At 39.1% G+C, this 22,892-nt stretch overlaps 1 protein-coding gene across 5 annotated transcripts in view; it reads right to left on the reverse strand.

Annotated features, from left to right (window-relative positions):
* OSBPL8 (oxysterol binding protein like 8) overlaps positions 1–22,892 on the reverse strand; it is an 82,514-nt gene that overhangs the window by 30,668 nt on the left and 28,954 nt on the right. The window contains exons 3-6 of one of the 5 annotated variants that reach the window (XM_030444954.1): positions 21,193–21,229; positions 17,634–17,771; positions 8,081–8,323; positions 160–230 (exon numbers count right to left, since the gene is read on the reverse strand). In XM_030444954.1, the coding sequence (XP_030300814.1) occupies positions 160–230; positions 8,081–8,222 (213 nt within the window). In that variant the 5' untranslated portion in view covers positions 8,223–8,323; positions 17,634–17,771; positions 21,193–21,229. The remainder of the gene's footprint in view (positions 1–159; positions 231–8,080; positions 8,324–17,633; positions 17,772–21,192; positions 21,230–22,892) is intronic. The other 4 variants (XM_030444941.1, XM_030444947.1, XM_030444970.1 and 1 more) reach the window with 4 other exon arrangements.

Consider the following 22,892-nt stretch of genomic DNA (forward strand, 5'->3'; position numbering starts at 1 on the left):
TAATAAATTCCCTTTAATCTTTACTATTGACAAGAGTGAAGGCTAATCTTCAATATTATCTATTTTAAAACTTAAATACATTGGTGTTTAATTAAAAATGCACTCAGCTCCTTTGCACACTGACATTTTAATGCCATATCAGGAGGTTGCTTCCATTACCTTGCTTTTTGACATAGAATGTGCCGTATCCTCTTTGTTTTGTGAGACTTCATCCTTCCCTTTGTCAAAACCTTAAAGACAAGACAGCATTGTTTCAAATGATTTGAAGACGTTTCACATGAGGTAGCCTTTGAAATAAATTTGCAGTTTAGCATTAAAAAGTGCAAGCAAATTGGATTTTCAAACAACATATACCTACCCGTCCATTACATCAGTTGAAAACATACCAGCTACTAGAATATAAACTAACTTAATACCCACTAAGAGGTGAGAACAGTCCACTGTATTTGGATGGTGCCAGATCTGATCTAATAACCGGACCAGTCATTAATGTGATGTGCAAACTTTTGTCTTTTATTTTCTCATTCTGCCCTATCTGCATACACTCATGCACAGAGCAGAACATTAAGTAAACCCTTTTTTCATTTATGCATTTCTGTAGCTGGAAATAATTATCAGACATCACCCACATGGAAGCTAAAACAGTGATTAATAACACTAGTTGTTTTTTTTGAAAGAAAATTTTAAAAGCTGCACACATTAGGCTTGAATTTATACTTTCAACTTGTCACAATGTAAGTGTAACTGCAAGGTTTAATATTAAAACAGCTGTTGAAATCCCACATAAATCCCACATTTATCTTCTGTGAGCGACGCACAGGACAAACCCTACCCTTGCTTAATATCCAGAACACAAAGGGAGGCAGTGGCTGTCACTGGTGTATGTGCAACAGTGCAAAGGGGGAGTCACAACTGGCACCAGGGCTGCTGCACAGATGTCCTGTGCCACAAGAGGATGCTGGATTCTCAGTAGATTTTAAGGAAGAATGATCTACTCTGGTTATGGGACAGAAAGCCAAAGTGACTCATTTTCTTTGAAGAGGTTGATGGTAGCACAGAGTTTTTACAAACAGGAATAAAACAAACTGGGCAACGCATTTATCTAAGTAAGAATGCCATAATTTACATTCCTTCCAGATAGAAGGTAGGCAAATGTGAAGCCATACATGAATTTCGAGAATAACCTACACAGCTGAAAACCCTTGCACGGCTCTGACAGTGGCAACCTAGAGATCTACACCACCAGAGGTCACTGCATCAGCAGCTATAATGCATGAAGTCACCTATAGATCTGATCTTCAGTTTGAACATATTCCATTTATCAGAGAAGTAGTTTGATTTCACATTCTTCAGGGGATTTTTAATAATTATATACTGAAAAATTTTATGTTAACACACAAAAAAATCTTACAAGTCTTTAAAGAAAGAAACCTTTATGGGTCTTTATAGATGGCCCGCCCAGTGCACAGTTTATTAAACCAATCCTTCTGGAATTCTTCAATGCATCCATGATGGGCTTATTTGACTAATGAAAACTTAAAATGCAGAAGACTGCTTGACCACATGGAAGAAGTACCTAGACAGGCAGGAGATTTGCAGTACTAGGGCATTTGGAAAACCAAAAAAAATGATGTCATGATACAGAGGCCAGAAGCCACGTTTCCTATGTGACATGAAATATAAAAGCATATTTTCTACAGCACCAGTCATCAGATGCTGAAACAAAACAAAGGTTGCCTTAACCCTCAGAGGACAGACCCATCTTATTTCACCAAGAAGTCAACAGACTCGATGCCAGTCCTAGTCAGTCGAATACACCCCACAATCTTAGTAATGAGGTTCTCTCCTCACTCCCACACCCAAAATGAATTCCCAATTAGGAACCAAGTTCCACTGAAAATGCAGTATAGGCATTTTCTAATGGCTTTCCAGTTTTTCCTTGCTTATTTATATGCACATACAAAGACTTAGTAATGCCAATCAAGAATAAAAGTGCTAAGTCAGGATTGTTCTTACAGAAGAGAGGCCATAATTCACAGCTTGCTTTCTAAATTACAGCAGCTTTAAGGGCTTTACACATCCTTAGCTAGAATACATACATTTTTATTTCCATAAGAAATCTTTTCATTGGTATTGCCCATGAAAATAAAATGAAGTACTGTGTCTCAGAGAATCAGACATGAAGACCAAGGTTAAGTCACATCTCCTTGAACTTCACTTTCTTGCTTCCAGTATCTTGAGCCTGAGAGGTGTGCATTCCTGCTGATTTATAAAAATGCCACCACACTTACTGTTCCCATCCTTACTCATACACACAGCAAAGAGGTGTTTAAAGAGTTTGCTAGCAAACCCAAGTTAGGGACACTGCAGATCCTAGATCAACTTGTATGGCTCACTCTTGGCCTGTGAGGAAACCCAGCCTCATATTCCATACCATCTTATTTGTAACCTTCCTCTCTCACTCAGGATACAGACAGAAGTATTTTCTCCATATGTAATAAAATGTATGTTAAAAAATAAAAAAAATTTAAAAATCACAATTCAGGTGTCAATCCAGACACAGCCTCATCCACTGTAAGGACATGTTTTCCAAGGAGCCTCTGTTAAGATGGAGGGACCTCAGTACTATAGGCATTCTAACTTTTTCTGACAAAGGAAATTTGTACTGAAACATCACAAAAAGCTATATATGGGCCCTAGGTGAGCACAATGCAGATTTTTGCCATGGAAATACTTGGTCAAGGAAACAACATGAGAACAACTATATCCACAGAATCACAAATTCATTCTGGTTGGGAAAGCCCCTTAAGATCAAGTCCCAACCACACCCTAACTCTACCAACCATTAACCTAAGTTTACCAAGTCAAGTGCTCAAAGCATGTCCCCAAGTACCACACCTACACATCTTTTAAACACCTCCAGGGATGGTGATTCAATCATTCCCCTGGGTAGCCTATGTTTAATTACCCTTTCAGTGAAGAAGTTTCTTCTAATATCTAATCTAAATCTCCCCTGGCACTTGCTCTTGTCCTTTTGCTTGTTACTAGGGAGAAGAGCCTGATTCCCACCTCACAACCACCTTCTTTCAGACAGTTGTAGAGACTGACCTCCCCTCAGCATTCTTTTTTCCAGGCTAAACAACCCCAGTTCCTTCAGCTGCTCCTTCTAAGGCTTGTGCTTTGCATGCTTCACCAGCTTTGTTGCCCTTCTCTAGGGACACTCCAGCAACTCAATGTCCTTCTTGCAGTGAAATGCCCAGAACTGAACACAGTATTCAAATTGTGGCCTCACCAATGCCAAGTACAGGGGCTCAAACACCTCCCTAGTCCTGATGGTCATCCTTATTCTGATGCAGGCCAGGGTGCCATTGGCCTTCTTGGCCACACTGCTGGATCATATACAGCCAAGCCATGGACCAACACCCCCAGGACCCTTTCTGCTGGGCAGCTTCCAAGCAACTCTTCCTCAAGCCTATAGTGTTGCATGGGGTGGTTGTGACCCAAGTGCAGCATCTGCAGCACCTGGCCTTGTTGCATCTCATAAGAGTGACCTTGGCCCACCCATCCAGCCTCTCCAGGTCCCTCTGTAGAGCCTTCTTGCCCTCAATGAGATGAACAATCCCTCCTCCCAATTTAGTGTCATCTCCAGACTTACTGAGGGTGCACTTGGTATCGATGATCTGGATGAGGTGAAAGGATATTAAACAGAACTGGCCCCTGCATTGAGCCCTGGGGAACATCACTTGTGACAAGCCACCAGCTGCATTTAACTTTATTCACTACAACTCTTTGGGCCCAGCCATCCAGCTAGTTGTTTACCCAGTGAAATGTATGCTGGAATAGGCCATATTTAGCCAGTTTCTCCAGGAGAAAGCTGTGGAAAAGTGTCAAATGCTTCACTAAGGTCCAGGCAAACAACCAAAGATAAGAACCAAAAATAAGAAATACTGATTTCTTTCTTCCTGATACCACTTATGAACAAAAATTTTTCTCTGGATTTCTGACAAAGACAACAGCAAAGCCAAGAGAGAAGTGTCTCTAAATGATGCTTCGTGTTGTCACTCACTTTGTAATTTTTTCAGCCCAGAAGTACTGAAAACTGACCACTAAGAGTCACTGAAGTCAGTTACCTTGAGTGGCAATTGCCAAAGTATGGAAGGCTAGAGACCTTGTCTAATAACTTTTAAGTAAGATAACCTGAGCTCACATTTCACAGTGCAGAAACTCAGGTGTTGGAGATGTAGCTGCTTTCCTGTCTTCTGTCTTAAATCTCCTGGATTTGTGTACCACTTTCTACCTAATCTCATGACAACAATTTTCAGCATTAGAGGGCAGCAAGCAAGTGCATTTTGAGTCAACCTTCAGACCTGCAAATTAAGCTCCCAGTATTATTTTAGAGACCTGTGGAAGGTTTTTACTTTTTCACTTTATATACAAGTTCCAGAACTGTAGCCTCTAAAACAGTTCTGTACATCAGGGACTGTGTTCAGGGCTTCAAACTAGATATGAAGGGGGAAGGGGAGATAGCAGAACCTGTTAGGAATAAGCCCAAGGTAAGCACACTGAGGCTTTAAGGATGGTGAATTAGGGAGGACTCTCGCTCTGTCATTTCAATTGAGAGAAGGGTTAGACACTTAGAAATGATGGAAGCATCTGAGAAGGGTCTGGTAGGAAATGGGGATATCTGCATGAGGATAGGGAAGCTCTACAGAGAGTCTTGAACAGACTGGATAGATGGGCCAACATCAACATCAACAGCCTCCAACCCAGGCCAAGTGCCAGGTTCTGCACTTGGGCCACAACAACCCCATGAAACACTACAGACTTGGGGAAGCGTGGCTGGAAAGCTGCCAGGCAGAAAAGGACCTGGGGGTTCTAATTCACAAGCAGCTGGATATGAGCCAGCAGTGTGTCTGGGTGGCTTAGAAAGCCAATGACATCCTGCTTGTATTAGAAATTCTGTGGCCAGCAAAAGTAGGGAGGGGATTGCCCCCCTGTACTCAGCAGTGCTGAGGCCACACTTTTGAGTATTGTGTCCAGTTTTGGGCACCTCAATATAAGAGAGACATCAAGGTGCTGGAGCATGTGCAGAAGAGGGCAGTGAAGCTAGTGAAGGGCCTGGAGAATAAATCTTACAAAGAATGATTGAGGGAGCTGGGACTGTTTAGTCCCAGAAGAGGAGGCTGAGAGGAGACTTCATCGCTCTCTATAGCTACCTGAAAGGACACTGTAGAGAGGCTGGTGCTGGTTTCTTCTCACAGGTAATTAGTGATAGAACAAGAAGGAATGACTTCAAGCTGCAACAGGGTAGGTTTAGATTGGACATTAGGAAAAAAAATTTCACAGAAAGAGTAGTCAGACACTGGAGTAGGGTGCCCAGAGAGGTGGCTGAGTCACCATCCCTGGATGTATTTAATGGTCGTTTAGATATGGTGTTGAAGGATATGGTTTAGGGAAGAACTTTGTAGAGCAGGGATGATGGTTGGACTCAATGATCCCAAGGGTCTTTTCCAACTTGAAAGATTCTATGGTTACATCTTAGCAGACTTTCTCCCAGTGTGACCTTCCTTGTCTTGACAGGCCCCATGGGCTCTGAAAGCTGATCACAACTCCAGTGCAGTCAGCTACACTTCATGATATGACTTTAGAAGTCCAGGGAAACTGCCCATTAGTTATTTCCTACTGAGAGCATTCAGCAGGTCCTTCCAAAACTTGCAGGCAAAAATAAATCTATGTGAAAACTCATGACGAGCTTTCAGACACCAGAGCATGACAACTGCATGCAACTGGAACTCTATACATGAAAGATGTCAATGAAACAAAACAAAATGACACTTTTTTAGAGACTAAGCTGTGAATACCAAAAGAAAGAAATCCTCCAAAATACAATCTTTGACAAAAAATGAGGAATATATACATTGTAAGATTAGCATTAAAGAATCTTTATGATAAAGTCTGTGGTAGGGTACATCTTAAAACTGTTAAGAGATTTCAATTTGAAGCATAACACAGATATCATTCCTTAAAAGTTGTACTTGCACTCTGTCCTTTAAATCAATCTTGAAGGATGGGAAAAGCCAAAACCAAACACATAATATCTCCTACATCTCAAATACTGGTTTTGTACCTCTCAACAAATACAAACTGTATCTGAAACAATACATCAGAAAAAAAAATAATTACTATTCACTGAAGGCCTTTTCCCAAAAAACAAAAGCATCAGTAAAAAAACAATGCGATGTATTAAAAGATCAAAGAGCAAGCCAAGCAACTATATTACTGATTTGCAAATGAAAAGCAAGAAACAGACTGATCTGACCACTACTTTGCAAATGCAGTGTTGAAGAATGAATAATGAAGTAGAAAAATTATATGCTTCTGGAAGACCTATGAACTACACTTAGCAGGAGATTTAAATACTGGTGTTATATAATAAATGAAACAGGAAAATAAAGGGAAAATATTTTTTAAAGTTAAAAGCAGGCAAAATCTTTTTATGTATTTTCTTGTGGTCATATTTTCTCTTGAAAACACTGTAAAAACTAAACAATAATAAACAAAGAATGTCCTCACTGTAACTACACAAGTACCTTTTAGACAGGCAATAAATACTCTTTACTTAAATCAAACCAAAAGTACACCTTCCGGCATGTTATTTAAGTCTTCAGATTGGAAGATTCCAAAATATAAAAGGCTTTTTAGTTATATGTTTACACGCAATTCTTTTCCATTTTTTTCTACATTTTAGGAAGTCATTCTTTACCCACTTACAGACAGCTATCAGCTTTAATATAGAATCCTGTACAGGCAAATAGCGTATAGGAAATCCATCTCTTTTTGTTTCAGTAATTACCAGACCATATGCATTTATTTTAAAAGCAGGGAAGACACTGTCTACTTGCCAAGTCCACACTTTAGAGCTTTGAGATCTTTTATTTCCTAAGCTGCTTGAACAAAACTCAGCATTAGACTTTTTGGTAGAAGGCTAATAATTTCCTGAAGCAGAGTGAAAGGAAAATGTTATAGGCTAAAACATGAAGTTTAATGGAACACATTGTCCCAAGAGACTGTCCCCAGATGCCAGCAGCTGAACGTACTGCTTCAGTGCTTCCACAAGCCAGCACCAGTCAGCGATACAGAGAGCTGCCTGATCACCAGCCTGCAACTGTGCCTATGATCTACACCACAACTCTTCTCAATGGCTTCAGAGACAGAGCTTACAAATTCAGTCAACCATTCTGCAGACAGGAAAATTATTTTATTTCCTCTCCCCCAGCCTTCTGACCCCATAGGACTATGGATCAAAGTACGTATATGCACATGCACAAGACAAGTCACACATATGGAATAATTCACAATTGGAAATATGCACAATTTCTACAATGTCCCCTTTTAGTGAGAGGTGGTCTTGAATATGTTTTCAAGCATCGACACTTCTTGAGTAAACTGCTGACATTCAGGTACCTGTGTCAGAAGTATACATTATGGATGATTTATTTAAGTATTCCAGTGCTGATTTTGAGGAAACAAATGTCTGAGCAAAAGGAGATTCAAGCACTTTCTGATGCTCAATCTCTTAAAAGATCCTGCACTGCCAAGTTTAGTAAGGCTATGCTTTTAGCCCTTGCTTATTCTATCCTGTCGCTTACTGTCAAGCCATTCATGACAAGCATGAAGGTTCTTCAGTTGCTATAGATGAATTAAAACCTTCCACTGTACTTCACTATTTTAAAGCAAGCCTATTGTACATGTGGGGAGTGGAAAATGCAAGACAGGAAGGAATTTGTAAACCACATCACAGAACTTGAGTCACAAAAGCCCAAACCACCAAAACAAATATTCCAGTCAGCATCAAACACACAAACGCCTTTTAAAGAGAGATTTGCTGTGGTGTAAACTGAGTTACTCAGTTGCCTATCTACAAATTTGGCCACTACAAAAACTGTTATCTAAATGCATACAAGCAATATTATGATTTCTACCAGCATCTCAGTACATTCCTTTCATTCGAGTTGAAAAATCTGAGGTGGAAATTACATTCTCTTCTGTACATTTTAAGAAATGCAAGACCACAACAAACCTGGTAAAGCAGGAGAGAGTTCATTATATCCTCCAAATGAAGCATTTCGGACAAGCTTTCGGCCATCAGCTCTTGGAGAAAACACAGATGAAATCCCAGCACATGAAGAAAACCTACGTCGCACTGGACCCTCTTCCTTCATGAGTTAAGGTGTTTGTATAAGGATTATGGTCTCTGTGAAAGCTGGTTAGCATTAGCTGGTTGAAACAAGGGTGTTGCAGTAACAGCCTTTTACCTCACATTCTGATGAGTAAGATACAAAAGGAAAAAAAAAAGAAACAAAGGGCACACATGAAAAATGCAGTGAAGAGACAGAGGCTGCCAAATCAGCAGCAAGCCAAGCAATGCTATACTCCTCTTGTCAAACCCATTAGGACACTCAAAGCAGAATGGCTTTGCTTCAGCTCTTCTTTTCCACAAATATACTGCATCTCATTTTTTGCATCTCCGCTTTGGCCCTGCTCATCTCTTCTTTCTAAGTACTCAAAAATGGTTATTATTTAGGTTTGATGGATTCATTAAATCACATCTTTTTCCAGTCAGTCTTTAAAGTCCCAATTTTTTATTGCATAAAGCACAACTCATGAGCTTTGTGGTTCCCCTACTTTATATTGTGGCATACTACAAGAATCTGAAAAGGGTGCCAATGTTTTGTGCTATGCAGCCATTTCATACTTTCCTATTTAGGCACTTACCAAGCTAGTTTTCAACAACCGATTGTCCTGGTTCCTACATTCTTTCTTATTTTTATTTAAAAGGTGAGATTATAATTTTGTCTTCACTAAGACTCTGCCACATTTACATATAATCCCCAGCCTGACTCCTGGAAGAGCTGCACGAAATAAGCTTCACAGCAAATGGTTTTTCATTATTAATGCCCCAAATGTTTTATGCAATGAATAAAACATTCATGAGAACCAACTTAAATTTTAAATTTAAAAGATCCCAGTAAATTGAGCTTCCAGTCAGCTGATCCAGACTGCTTCTGTGGAAGCTACCAGAATAAAGTCAAATAAGCTCTCCCTAACATCCTTCATTTACTGCTTGTTTGATCAGCTGCTTCTTTGCCCTAATAACTAGTATGCCTGGCCACCATCCTCCATATGTGGAATTTCCTTTCCACTTGGTGCTTCTCTGTTGATCCTATTTTCCCCATCACACCTGATGTCAAAAAAGCATTTTGAAAATAGGGTTTGCAAACTGACAAAATATGATTTGAAAACTGCTTTGCTTGATGGAAAGCAAAAATAAGGCTCTAAAAACTGGACTGAAAAGAAGAACTTGTTCTCCCTTATTCCATACTACAGGTCATTTTTTTCTTATAAAATGAAACATTTGCCACAAATTAAATCATCTGTAGTGTGAATTTGATTAGTCCCCAAATAATCCTGTTTATTCCAGCTGCTTATGCAAAAAAATGTACTTAGTACTTGCATCTTAGTAATTTCAGTTCACATTAGTTCAAGGATAACACAGCAGACTGAAATATTTCATAACCCCTATGAAAGCTTTAAACTGCAGCATATGTGCATTAGCATCTACAGGTACGTATACTAAGACAGAAAAAGCTAAGTTAATTTTTCTGACTATGAAATGTAGTAGTATCCAGGATCTCACAAAGCACTAGAATTTCTTCATGCCTCTTAACTAATGTCCCAAGGACATAAATGCCAAGGAAAAATGATGCAACTATAAAAACTAAATACAACATATCAATAGAAACCATTACTGTAACTTTTGCTTTTAAGAATTGAAAAAATCTTTTCACTTTAATACAGTGATGGGGAGAAATTAGAGGAGCATTAGGCTTGTGTCCCTTTATCCATTACTATGTCTCATTCTTCTCTCAGCTGAAGCAGTCCTTGTGCACATGTCCCAAATGGAACAGAAAGAGAAGCAGTAAAAGTTAAGAAGTGGAATGGTGGTACAAGAAGAAGGGAATGCAAGGGAGAGAATTTTCTTTTTTTTAAAAAAATAAACATGGTTCCACATCACTTCTCCAAGTCTATCTTCCTAGCTGCAAAACAAAGATAACTACCTTGCTCCAAAATTCTTCAGAACACGCATTATGGTTTTTTTTAATAAAAGTGAAGAGAAAGCTGCAGTAGGAAACCCCCCAGCACACAGAAGGAACAGTATCCTCTCATTACAGACCTGTCTTGCCCACCTCATGGGTCTGTATTCTCCTGTTTCAGAGTCAGGGCTATGACCCTGCCCAGAACACTCTGCTGACACCGGTATCAGGGCATCTCTGTGTCCTGTACTCTAATGACAGGGCAGCACAGCCAAAGGGGAGGCCACCCACCCACACTGCTTTCTACAGCTGACACCTCTTGGTCAGCATCTGCCTCCAGACACTGTACCAGCCACTTCTGAAACCACTATCAAGCCCGACTCTGCCAGTCTACCAGGTTCTTCCAAAACAGTCTTCAAGCTAGAGGAAACAATGTAATCTGGAAGGTTTTTCCTTTATTTTTCTCCATGACCTCTCAGGTCACTTGACACTGTAACCAAACTGTAAAATAACAGATTAAAAACCTCTCTTTCCTACGCCCTTTTCTCCATTTAGAATTGAAATGCAGATCTTCAGCTAGGTAATTTCAGTAAGACTAGTGTTACATTTCCCCTCTCTGAAGCTAACTCCCAACCAAGGAAGCTGTTCTCCAGGTATTCTAAGTACTTTTTGCTCAACAGAAATCTAGGAGAGACAGACAGTGTACTTCTTGCCAAAAAGTAATTGTTTCTCCATAGCAAAGGAGAGGGAAAGGAAAAAAATAAAATTAAAGCTTCCTCCCCTTCATCTCCCTCCTCTCCCACCAAGTCATCCTCATAATAAACTTAAGACTGAAGTGGTGTAACAGTTAATTACATCATTTGGCTGTAAAAACTGACTAGTTCTCCACCTGTTCAACAGCTGTTCATGTACATGCTCATTTGCTTCAACTAGTTCAAAGATGTATATTTTGCTGGAGAAACAGCTGACACACAATTGAATGGTTGTTAGATCAAAAGGAATCTGGAACACTTAATAAAACAAGTATTTTTCCCCATAGTGTGATTCTAAGCTGAAGGTTTTAACACACAAGTGCCATCCTGTGATATTAAACTGCTTTATACTCTACACATACTCAGTGCCCAAAGTTCTTAGAAATCCTTTTAATTCCTTGCAGTAATACATTTGATTCCTAAAAGGACAACTGTACTTTTAAGTAGTTGGAAGTGCTTTAATTTGCACGTTCTGTACATGGAAAGGTGCGCTTCATTAGGCATCATGTATTTGACAAAAACTCTCCCCTCTCTGAGAACAAATTCAGACAGAATAGACAAATCTATTGAAAAAAAATGGAATTAGTATAATTCATTAATTGACCTTTTACTAGCATCCCAGGATACCTTCTATCAGTTCCCAGTGCCTTAATAATTGATACACTTAGAAAATGCACTAACATACACAACTTGAAGTTCACACATCTTCTAAATATCCATGAATAGAACTACAGCCAAGTCCAATTGCAGAAGTCAGGCATAGCTAAAAACACTCTATAAAACAAAGAGTATCTGCAGTCTAGCCTAAATGCATCAGGTATGTACCAAAGTTTAGATGAAAAAATAAGTTTCCACATAAAAGAAGCAAAGTACTTCACGAAAGCAGGCACTAGACTACATATGCCACTGAAAGGGAGAAAAGGTCTTCTGGTTTATCCATTTTATATAATACTCAAATCAGTAGAAGAAAAACAACATTACTGAAGTATTTGATTCATCTGTTGGGGAGGGGAGGTGGGGAAGAATCCATTTCTCAGTCAATCTGTTGAGCATCCCTTTAAAGAAGGAAAATTTATCTGCTGTTCGCATTCTCTAAGGGACAGAAAGCATTTCTTATATAAACAATTCAGTCAGGGCTTCTTCAATAATAAATGTTGGCTGAAAACCAAATAACCCCATGTTTGAGACATTCTTCCAAGATAATGTCTGAGGCAAAACTTAAATCGCAGTGTATAAAACAGGCAAACAGAAGTCAAGGTTGATTTCAACCGCACATAAACACCTTTGTCAAAGCCTGGTTTTAGTTTTAAAATATTTGTCCACCTGAAAAATATTTACAGCTGAAAAAAACACAGGCTTATCAGAAGAGACCTCTCTTAGTTGTACAGATGTGAAATCCAATCACAGAAACTAAATGGAAATCAAATATATTCTGCACTATCCAAATGAGCAATTATAAACTTAATAATCCTTTTTATACAGATTCTACAAGTTTTAAATAATGAACAGATTACCCCAAATGATACTAACACAATTATGCAACTAAGAGTAGATCTAGTGATCAAAAGTAAAACAATCTTTCCCCTTAGAGGTATATAGGGAAACCCCAAAACCTTCTTAAGGAAGAATTCCATAAAAGCTAAAAGGAAAAGAAGACAGAAGCTTTTTAGGCAAGCTCTCCAAGTCTGACAATGATTTGTCCTGACAACTTGACAATGCTGTTTTCCAGCAAGTCTCCCCCCAAGTCAAATAAAAGATTGTAAAGAATTCTCTACAGACAGCATAAACATTCTTTGCAGCATGCAGAAAGCAGAAAAAATAAACTGCTCTACCATCACACCTATGAATGTGTTTTATCCAGTACCTGATTTTTACACAAAGACTTCAGGTGAAAGTGTATTTCTTGTATTTAGCAAAATAAGGTTATTGAAGATATACTTGCCTTCAGACACCAATATTTGACTCAGAAAAAGTATGAACCATACAGCTACAAACTGTGTTGGTAGTTTACATTGTTAAGTTTCTTTCAGCAAATATTTTTGTTTACTGGTATTTTTAGATGGAGGATAGTTTAGCTGAGGATGAATTTCAGAGGCACCCTTGAGAGTGGTCATGAATGAACACAAAGGCTCCCAAGCACCTTGCTCGAAACTCTAACTGGCTGCACCTTGTAGCTTGCAAACACCCCTGCTCAGCACCTCCCACCCAAAGTAAATAGGCTTGCACACTGCTCAGGTTTCTAACTTTCATCTCAGCCCACAGTTCAGGTTCAAGTAGGCAACCTCTGCAGGGATCGTCATGGAGAAAGAGAACTTACTCGTGAAGTTTCACAGTAATCAGCCCTGCTGTTTCAAGCTCAGTACCACCCTTTCATAAAGCTATAACCCACCCAGAAAGGAGGACATTCAGTTCACCCAAGCCACAAATACTGAGTGGAGTAGCCCTTCAGAAATGGCAAGTTTTAATAAACACACAATGACTTGCAGAGAGGAATGTGCCAGAGTGTGCAGTACAGTAAGAAAGCAGGAGGTCAGGATAACTGAGGTGATTAACAACAAACAGCAGAAGTTAAAATATTTCACAGGCAGTTTGGTCTGGTAACACAAACTAAAACCAGATTATTTTATTCCTTGATATACTCCTTCTTTGATTACTATGACCAGAATCTCACTCACACCCCATTTGAGACAATCACTAAAGTTATTCCAATAAGTCTCTCAGTTTTTCAGAACAGGAGGCTTCACCTCCATAAATGCTTGGTCCTAAAACTGAAAAGTGACCACCTGAGTTCTTGCAGCAATACAACAGATATTAACTCAGAACTACCTAAAGAACAACCAGTCCACAATGCTGTCATACTCTGTTGATGATGTCCTCATCATCAAAAGACAAGGTAAGACAAATTAAAACACCTCTTAAGAATACAGCGAGTGAGACCAAGACTCTTCAAGACCATGAGCTTGCAACATTTTAGACAGAATTCCCACATGGAACAAGAAGGCAAGACTGTTAACATTTTTTCTAAGACATTAGATGCACTTTTCTGAAGGCACCTTCTCTGTAGAGCAAAATTAATTACACAGTTAATATCGAAGTGTTAAAAAATAAGCTTGCAAGAGAGCCTCAACAAGCCTTCTAATAGTCCTCTACTGTTGAAGAGGTGAGACACTTAACAGAAAGATGACGTGAGGTAAGCATTGTCATGCTTACAATAAGTTGAATTTACTGTGTCAAGATAACAAATCTTAGTTATTCTTCAGTTTCTCTATTCATAGGATATAGTTAGGGGAAACAGGAGACTGCATGAAGGTACTTCAGTACTTGTATGACTAAGTCAATTTAGATAAAGAGAGTAAAGTCAAAGGAAATGAGAGGAAAACCAGAAATCATTACCAAAGATTAGATATAATTCAACTATCCAGGCAACAGCTTGATTTTGAAACAGATAGATTGGCAAGATTTTACCATCTGCAAACCAAACACCATTATCAAAAAGAAGTGTTAGCATTTTGAAAGTGATAGTTGAAAGCAAAGTGGAAGCTGGTATTTAAGCAAGCATCAGTATTCTACCAGTGGAGTTAGAAAGTAGCTACATTTGTATTTTCTCCCCAGAAGCACTGCTGTATGTATTAAAATCCTAGCATGTCTTTTAGATGCTTATTCCAGAGCAAACATACTTTAGTATGAGCCCAGCACAGCCAGAAATGCCCTTACTCTCCCTCAAAATCAGATTCACCTCCTCTTTTCCATTCACAAACGCTACTGGCAGACCTGTGACTGCTTTTGCTGTCAGTCCACATCCCTGCACTTAGGACACTTCTGTTTTTCAGTCACAGAACACAGAATACATTTTTGTCATTTTGCAAACTGTGAGATACTGAGTGAAGGTATCTAGAAAACACTTTCTAACATATATATGCAATGAAAAGTAGGGATAATCAGGAAAATTTTTCAAGATTAACTCAATATGGAGCTGCTCAAGTCCACTTTCAGAAGTTCCTCAGTTACAATTCTAAGAGAACTTTGTGTAGCTGAGCTTAGAGCTTCCATGAAAAATTGTATTGCTGGCTTTCTAGAAACAGTGGTATGACACTGCACGTGAAATCCTGTCTAGTTCAGTAAACTTTGTACCCTTATTAAATTCTTTCTTGCATGCTGTGGTTGCAAAAAGCTAGTGTTTAGGTTTGTTTTGATGTCTCTTGGACCTCAACACATCTGAGATGACATTTGGATTTTGGTACTCTCCAGCTTAAGGCCACTGACATTTAAAGGCTCAATGAATTTATAGAACAAATTACAATTACAGAATGATGATCAGGATTGGCTTACTATGACACTCTAGATAACTAATGATGAGTAAGACATAAATTTAATCAGTGTGGGTTTATTTCTGAGTCTATGTCAGGAACAATGCCACAGCTGTGTTAGCTTTTCAGCATTAAAATTCCCAATTTGCTACATAAACTTGATAATGTAATAAACAAGCACCATCTCCCCTATCAATTTTCCTAATACATTTCAGTCAAACAACCTTGCTGAATTTTTTTCTGGAAGCAAGTCCGACCTCCACACCTTTAAAGGGCAGTCTGTAGCCTAAAAGATAAGCAGTCTTCAGTCTCAGACTAGAGGACAACATATCTTCAAGAATCTTAAAATCAGGTAGAATAAGAAGGCCCAAAAGCCAAATCCCCATGCCACAGCTCCCCTTTATATATACACTTAATCAGCTCTTTGAAGACTATCATACATTTTTCTGTTTTAATTTTAAATTTTATCCTGTGCCTACATGCTTTTCAATTATTCCATTATTCATCTTCTAAGAATGTATTCAGGTGTCAGTATCTCCATTTAGTTCACAGTAATGCCTTTTAAAAATACCTAGAAGTTTCCTATATTTCTGAATATTCTCATCATAGAATACTACAGATTTGTTATAAAGACTTTTCCTAATTGGATCTCAGTTGCAATAGTCAGGCTTAAATATCTAAACTCTTATTTTTCAGGCCTGAATAGCATATCTTATTCCCTATATAAGAAGTTCACATTTCCGCCAGCATTGTGATTTCCCTGTAGGAGTAACTACCACAAAATAACCACCCAACTTCTAAATGTGGGTCAACCACACACTATAAAAATCAAACATACTCCTCCAGAGTTGCAGATAACACTAGAAGCTAGTAATTAAAGGTTGCTGAAGCCTAAGCCTACATCATACTTTTTCACAATTGAATGTGACTGCAAGTTCATGAAACTACATCCTGATCTTCAGCAGCATTCCTTATGAGACTAAGTCAGTGAGGACTGATGGTGAAAAAGGCACAGATACATTTAACCAGTTCAAAAACATTATAAAAGCCCTGAAATGATCAGAGGGAAAAACAACCAAAGATAAAACAGTATCTGCAAGGAATCTGACATCGTGCAATCAAGTCTTAGTGCTTTTTAAGTCCATTTTATTGACTTTTCTATGATTGAAAACACTTAAAAAAGCACAGCAGTTTGCTTTTATAGATTACTGGGTGTAGCAACATGAAAAGGAAGACATTACTACAATATTAAAATACACTTACATAACTACAACATTTGTCTAAGTAAGCGATACAACACAGTACATAGAGAGAATAACCAAAAAATTTCTCTGAACATAATAGAAATTAAAACCAAACTCAGTATGACTATTCTACAGAAAATTATTTCAGTCTAAGCACAATGCAAGCAAGAGAACAGCAGGTGCTCTTCCCGTGAGATAACAGCAGTTTTTAGATAATATATCAGAGCTAGCTGTAGGTAGCACTGAAAATGCTACCACTGTAATTGTTAATATACACGGAAAGACTACCAGATTCAACATAGCAACAGCTAATTTTGGTTTCAAAGGTTTTTTTCTTCTTTTTATCTGAACACTACTTAATGGGAAAGCATGAAAATCATTCAAAGTTACCCCAGAAACTCCCTCTCTTACTCTGACAGACTAATATCATTACTTTGAAAAAGCAAACTATGGGAGTTAGGAAGACTCATACAAATTAAAATATTGCAGAAACACTACTTGTGGCAAGAGTTACAGGAAGCATAAGTGACTAGCATGGCTTTCAAGAATAAGAGGAGAGAGAAAATTAATTACAATAGCCTGAAGTTTTCATTAAGGACTTGACACTCTGTAACAAACATGTCTAATGATATCTTAGGCAACAGGACAACACAAGCAGTTTCAAATGCAAATAAGCACAAGGAGAGCAACTAGGCTTGTTTTTTTGCTTTTAAACAGATTATCAACATGTCAACTGCCTTTGCATCTGATCAGTTCTTGAGTGTTTTCAACAGCAAGACAGACGGACTGTTTGAAAGCTGGCAAAAAGTAGAATTGAAACTTTTTTTTTCTCCCTTTCCTAAAGAGAAGGATATTTCAGTACAAGTAATTTTTAAAGACCTTTACACATAGGTTCCAGGCTGAGGTGGTGTATCATGCCACTTCTGCAAAACATCTCTGAAATTAACATGACGATAAATTACAGGATTACATACAGGTGATGATTTACCATCACATGGACTGCTCTCCTACAAATCATAGCATGCTTTAATGAACTAGTGCACCACTTAATGCATTTTTTTCCTCTTTCAGATTAACACGTAAGGATACAAAGAACCACGTACAATATTTCAATCTTTCTTCCTTACCTCTCTTTTGTGAAAGGTAGTGGTTTTGAACCAACATCTGGAGCAGATTCATTCATGTCAGCATTTCAGTTCTTTAAAACCTCTATAAAAAAAAAAAACTTTGTCTTACCATGGCTGTGGGCAGTTCCTGGGCTGAGAGATGGTTGTAATAACTCTTTGGATGGGGTAAAATAGGCTTCTTTTCCCTGGCGCTGGCTCATTTTTCCCAGAGTTAAATGCTGTGATTCATCGCTGTTTGTTACCACTGCTGAAAGTGAAAATGAATTCTCATTGAGTAATGTTCTGTTCTTGTGCACAGATTTTTATTAACAACTTCACTATTAATTACAAAACTGGTATTCAGATGCAGTCTTGCAAAAAAAAAAAAAAAAAATCTAGAAAATGAGACTGCAAATCAGAGATTTGCTTTGGATGGGATGGCAGAAAGGAGCTGACAGGACAACCCTAAGACAGGAGTGGAAAATTAAAACAAAAATCAGAAGCAGGTAGGAAAGGCTGCTATCAAATATGGAACAGCACTGGACTGTTACTTAACTTCTGAAAGGCTGCTTCCTTAACTGCATTTATCATAGTTCTTGGTTAACTAGCCATAACACAGCTAACCCAGGAAACAACTTTCCAGATGCAGTGCTAAGGCTTGGACAACAGGCCCAAGCAAGAGTTGACCTATAGATGAATCCTGTCTTTTTTACTAATAACCTTTGTATCAGTGGGTATTGTATTAGGTTATAACAATAGCTATGCTGATGCCAGCAGCTACCTTTTGCATCATTATGCTGATACCAGCAACTAACCATCTCAAAATATCATTTGTGCTGACTTGACGTTTAGAGACAATATTTTAGGAAACCCCCTACCACCCATCTCCCGGACTCTGACCAAGTCTCAGTCTTGGTTGGTCGAGAGGCATAAACGAGAGAGTTCTGCATAGCAAAATATGCAAGTCATGCTGATTTGTAAGGATAGAAGGCTGGATCCTCTCGCAGCAACTTTGGATGCCTCGCCTACAAGTGGACACACCACGGAGGATTTTCCCACTTGTCAGGAAGGGTGCTGCAAATCCTTGCTGCAACCAGAGCTCCCCAGAGACTGTGGATCTGGATGATGGTAATGCATGCAAGTGGTGATGTATCTTTCTTAATCACTATCTTTTCTCCTATGTAGTAATGATTTGATGCATTACCCTGGATTTTTCTCTATTTGCCTCCTTTAGAGGGTCTTCTTATCGTACCCTTTCTACCAGACGGATTACAACCACAGGAGCACAGGAGGTGTTTGCCTCAGTTCCTGCAGTAGCATTCATCCCATTCTGCAGTAGGGATGAATGAGGAGAGGACTAGGAAAACCCATCTTATCAACAGCTGGCTAAAGGATTGGTGCCACTGGCAGAACTTGGGGTTTTTTGACCATGGGGCAAATTCCATGGTACCCAGGCTCCTCAATTCAGATGGGCTTCACCTGTCTAGCAGGGTCAATAGGACTACAGCTCATAAGTTGGTGAGGCTGATCAAGAGGGCTTTAAACTAGGTTTGAAAAGGGAAGGGATTAAAAACAGGCTCTGGAGAGATGAGCCTAAGGGTGGAAAGCCTGAGTTAAGAGTGAAATCAGCAGCCCAGCTGAAGTGCACACAGTATGGGTAACAAACAAGAGCAGCAGGAAAGCTCTGATGTAGTCACCATCACAGAAACGTGGTGGGATGACTCCAATGACTGGAGTGCTGCCATGGATGGCTACAAGCCCTTCAGGAGGGACAGACAAGGTAGGAGAGGTGGAGGGGTGGCTTTGTATGTTAGAGAGTCTCTTGACTCTGTAGAACTCAAGGTCAGGAACAATAAGGTTGAGTGCCTATGGGTCAAAATCAGGGGTAAGGCCAATAAGGCTGATATCATGGTGGGTGTGTTACAGACCACCCAACCAGGATGGTGTGGGTGATGAACTATTCTACAAGCAGCTGGCAGATGTCTCAAAATCACCAGCCCTTGTTCTGCTGGGTGACTTTAATCTGCCAGGTGTCTGCTGGGAACTCCACACAGCAGAGAACAGGCAGTGTAGGAGATTCCTAGAGCATATAGAGGATAATTTCCTACTCCAGCTGGTAAATGAGCCCACCAGGGATGGGTCCCCACAAGACCTTCTGTTTACAAACAGAGAGAGGCTGGTAGGAGATGTAGTGGTCAGAGGCAATCTGGGGCACAGTGACCATGAAATAACAGAGTTTTCAATACTCCAGGATGCAAGGAGGGCCACCAATAAAACCTCTATGCTGTACTTAAGGAGGGCAGATTTTGGCCTTTTCAGAAGACTGATTCTGAGTGTTCCCTGGGAAACAGCCCCTGGAAAACAAAGGGGTCCAGGAGGGATGGGTGTAGTTCAAGAAGCAAGTGTTGAATGCACAGGTGCAGACTGTCCCTGTGTGCTGAAAGGCAAACCAGAGGGGGAAGATGACTGGTCTGGCTGAACAGGGAGATAGTGAAAGAAATCCAGGTTAAAAAGAGAGCTTACAAACTACAGGGAAAAGGGCTGGCTACTCAGGAGTCTGGATTGACAGGAAGCTGAACATGAGCCAGCAGTGTGCCCAGGTGGCCAAGAAGGCCAATGGCATCCTGGCCTGTGTCAGGAACTGTGGCCAGCAGGTCCAGGGAAGGGATTCTGCCCCTGTACTCAGCCCTGGTGAGGCCTTTGCACACACTGGCCATAAAATCAGTGCTATAGTTTGTCAGTAAGATTCATGCATCAGAATAAATACATATTGGTGTCTTTACAAACAATTATTTCATTAGAAAAAGCTATGAAACCCAGAATGTATCTGAAGTGGCAGATTCTCAGTTCTTCTGTTTCTACAAGCATGTGAAATTGCCTACAGTCTTGAAAATAGTGTAAGGGTATCAGATACAGAAAGAGATTTATTATAATTTAATTCCACTTTTTTAGCCTTCATAATAAGAAACAGCAGCTAAAACTATGGCTTCTGACCATGTTTCCCACAACAAAAAAGAGAATTTGTACCTGAACCTTTCCCTTCCCCACATATGCAAAGTCCCAGGCAAAATTATTCTGCCAAATGTACCAATCATACTGACATGAACCAATGGCACTAACAAGTCTTTAGCTGTGTGCACACATACAAAAACACACTCAAGTTTTTCCTATCAGCACACCAGACCCACTGCTTAATTTGAGTATTACAGTATCTACACCTGGTAATTTCAGAAGACATGAATGTATTAAGTGAACCACATAGCACTGTGAACAGATAAGCTCAAAAAACACCCTGTTTCTTAAGCATTATTTCCAGGTCTTTATTATCTGTACTAGAGTAACATTTGAAAGTAACATTTCTAACTGATAAATGTTTTTACCTGCCAGGTAAGTAATTAAAAAATTTCTTTTTTTCTAGCCATGATTGAAAGAGGTGAATAATAAACTTCTGCCATTAAAAAACAAACAAAGAAACAAAAACAACAACAAAAGGCTAATGTAGGGAAACATTTAGATGACTGGTATGCCAGGTGAAACACTTTTCCAACAGTAATTTTTATTGTACTTCAGCTTCTCAACTACAACACAGAAGAAAAACTAGCATTTAGCCCAGCAGCCTATATGCAAAAAATATATGCTATTATGAATGTATAGGCAAAACACATATGTAGGAGAGGGGTGTCACTTACTTGATGGTCCATAAGAGTCTCTGTTATCACCATGATGCTGTGTACACATATAATTGAAGAACAGCAAACAAAAAAATCCAGGCCAAGAAGAAGCAAGTGCACAAAAGCAGCAGCAGCCAGAAAGAAGAAGGACAATAAAAACAGTGTTAGTTCATAACTAAAATACAATATGCACCTCAATACCAAAGGCAAGATCTCAAGAGACTCAGCAGTTCAGAAAAGTCGAAGCAACAAAAGTGACAAAAATATGCTCATAGAGAAGCCATTACCAGAAGCCATCATCATATATGGTTAGTAAACAGCAACAGCTCCAGCTGCTAATTCTGATTGGAACCTCTCCATCAGCAATTTAGTGCTCATATGACTTGATACACAATATATTGAGAAATTTTTAGCTGGAATGTTTTCAGAAGACTAAATCTCTGAAGAAAGCTGAAGTAATGCAAAATTTGTTTCCAGAACTGCTTCACTTTCAGACAGATGTTTTGCACATCAATAATCCACTAATGCCAGACCCAAGACAACTTCTTTTGAACACAAACACAAATGTAGACACCATGGATTCAGTCCATCTGCAAACATAGGTAACATTTTAAATTGCTTAGGATGCAAGACAAGCAGTGGAGTTTTAAATTTAAGAGGACCTTTATAAAAAAATATTTCCAAAGAATTGAGTTATAAAAAAATTTCTGTCCCACTGGATGCTAACCCAAGCACTACAGGAGTGTAATTACATAGTAGTAGTCCACAGTCCCTTCTGACATTTGATCTGGAAGCCTTTATAAATAATTGCTACACAAGGCCACAACCAAAGCTAAGATCCCTCTGTGCTCAGCTATATATAGAGGTTCCACTTATGTCATTTGAAACTCATGAATAACAGAAAGTGAGAAAACAAGTATACCAATAAGCATAAATACTTCCTCTTTGAAAATAAAATAAATTTTTATTTAAATTTTTTTCTATATACCCCGTCACACACTCCCCCCCCCCCCCCAAATAAACCTGCAGCTTCATAAAGGAGAGAAATCCTTGTTCTGCTTTGAAGAGGATGCAACTTCACTTTTCCATTATCAGGACTAAACAGCAGGACAGTAACAAAGAAAAAGGAAAATCTTAGCAAGCAGGACTTTTGCCTTCCACTCCTGATCTCAAAACAGATTTTTATCCTTCACAGCTGCCCTGCCTAGGGGTGTTGAATTGACACTGCAACATGCAAATGTAAAGTACTGCAATAAGAATACTGCAATTGCAAACATATAATTGGAAAGATGAGGGTATTCTTCTTTCCTAATCTTTTACTTCCTGGAAAAGGACTGAAAACACGGGAAGCTGAAATAAATTCCAAGTGAACTTGCTAAACAACTTTATAAACTTTATAACTCTGTCAGAGACTACATTCAAAGAGTGAAACACTGCTCAGGGAAACTTATGCACTTACCAGACAGGTTTAGGTACTAGTTCTTCAAATGTGGTCAATAACCCCAATGGTTTTCAAGGCAAAGTGTTTCTTTATAATGCACAGGTAACATACTGCAGACTAGGAAACAATTTATCTTCAGACTGGAACTCTATTACCCTAAGCTGTTCTTCAATATTTCATTATTCAAGATAGAGGAGTCTGCAGTAACTGTACAGAGACCCAGCAACAGACTGAAGGCCTGGAACACCACTGTGCAGCACACATCAGCAAAAGCACA

Source organism: Calypte anna, chromosome 1, assembly GCF_003957555.1.
Source record: "Calypte anna isolate BGI_N300 chromosome 1, bCalAnn1_v1.p, whole genome shotgun sequence".
Lineage (NCBI taxonomy): Eukaryota > Metazoa > Chordata > Aves > Apodiformes > Trochilidae > Calypte > Calypte anna.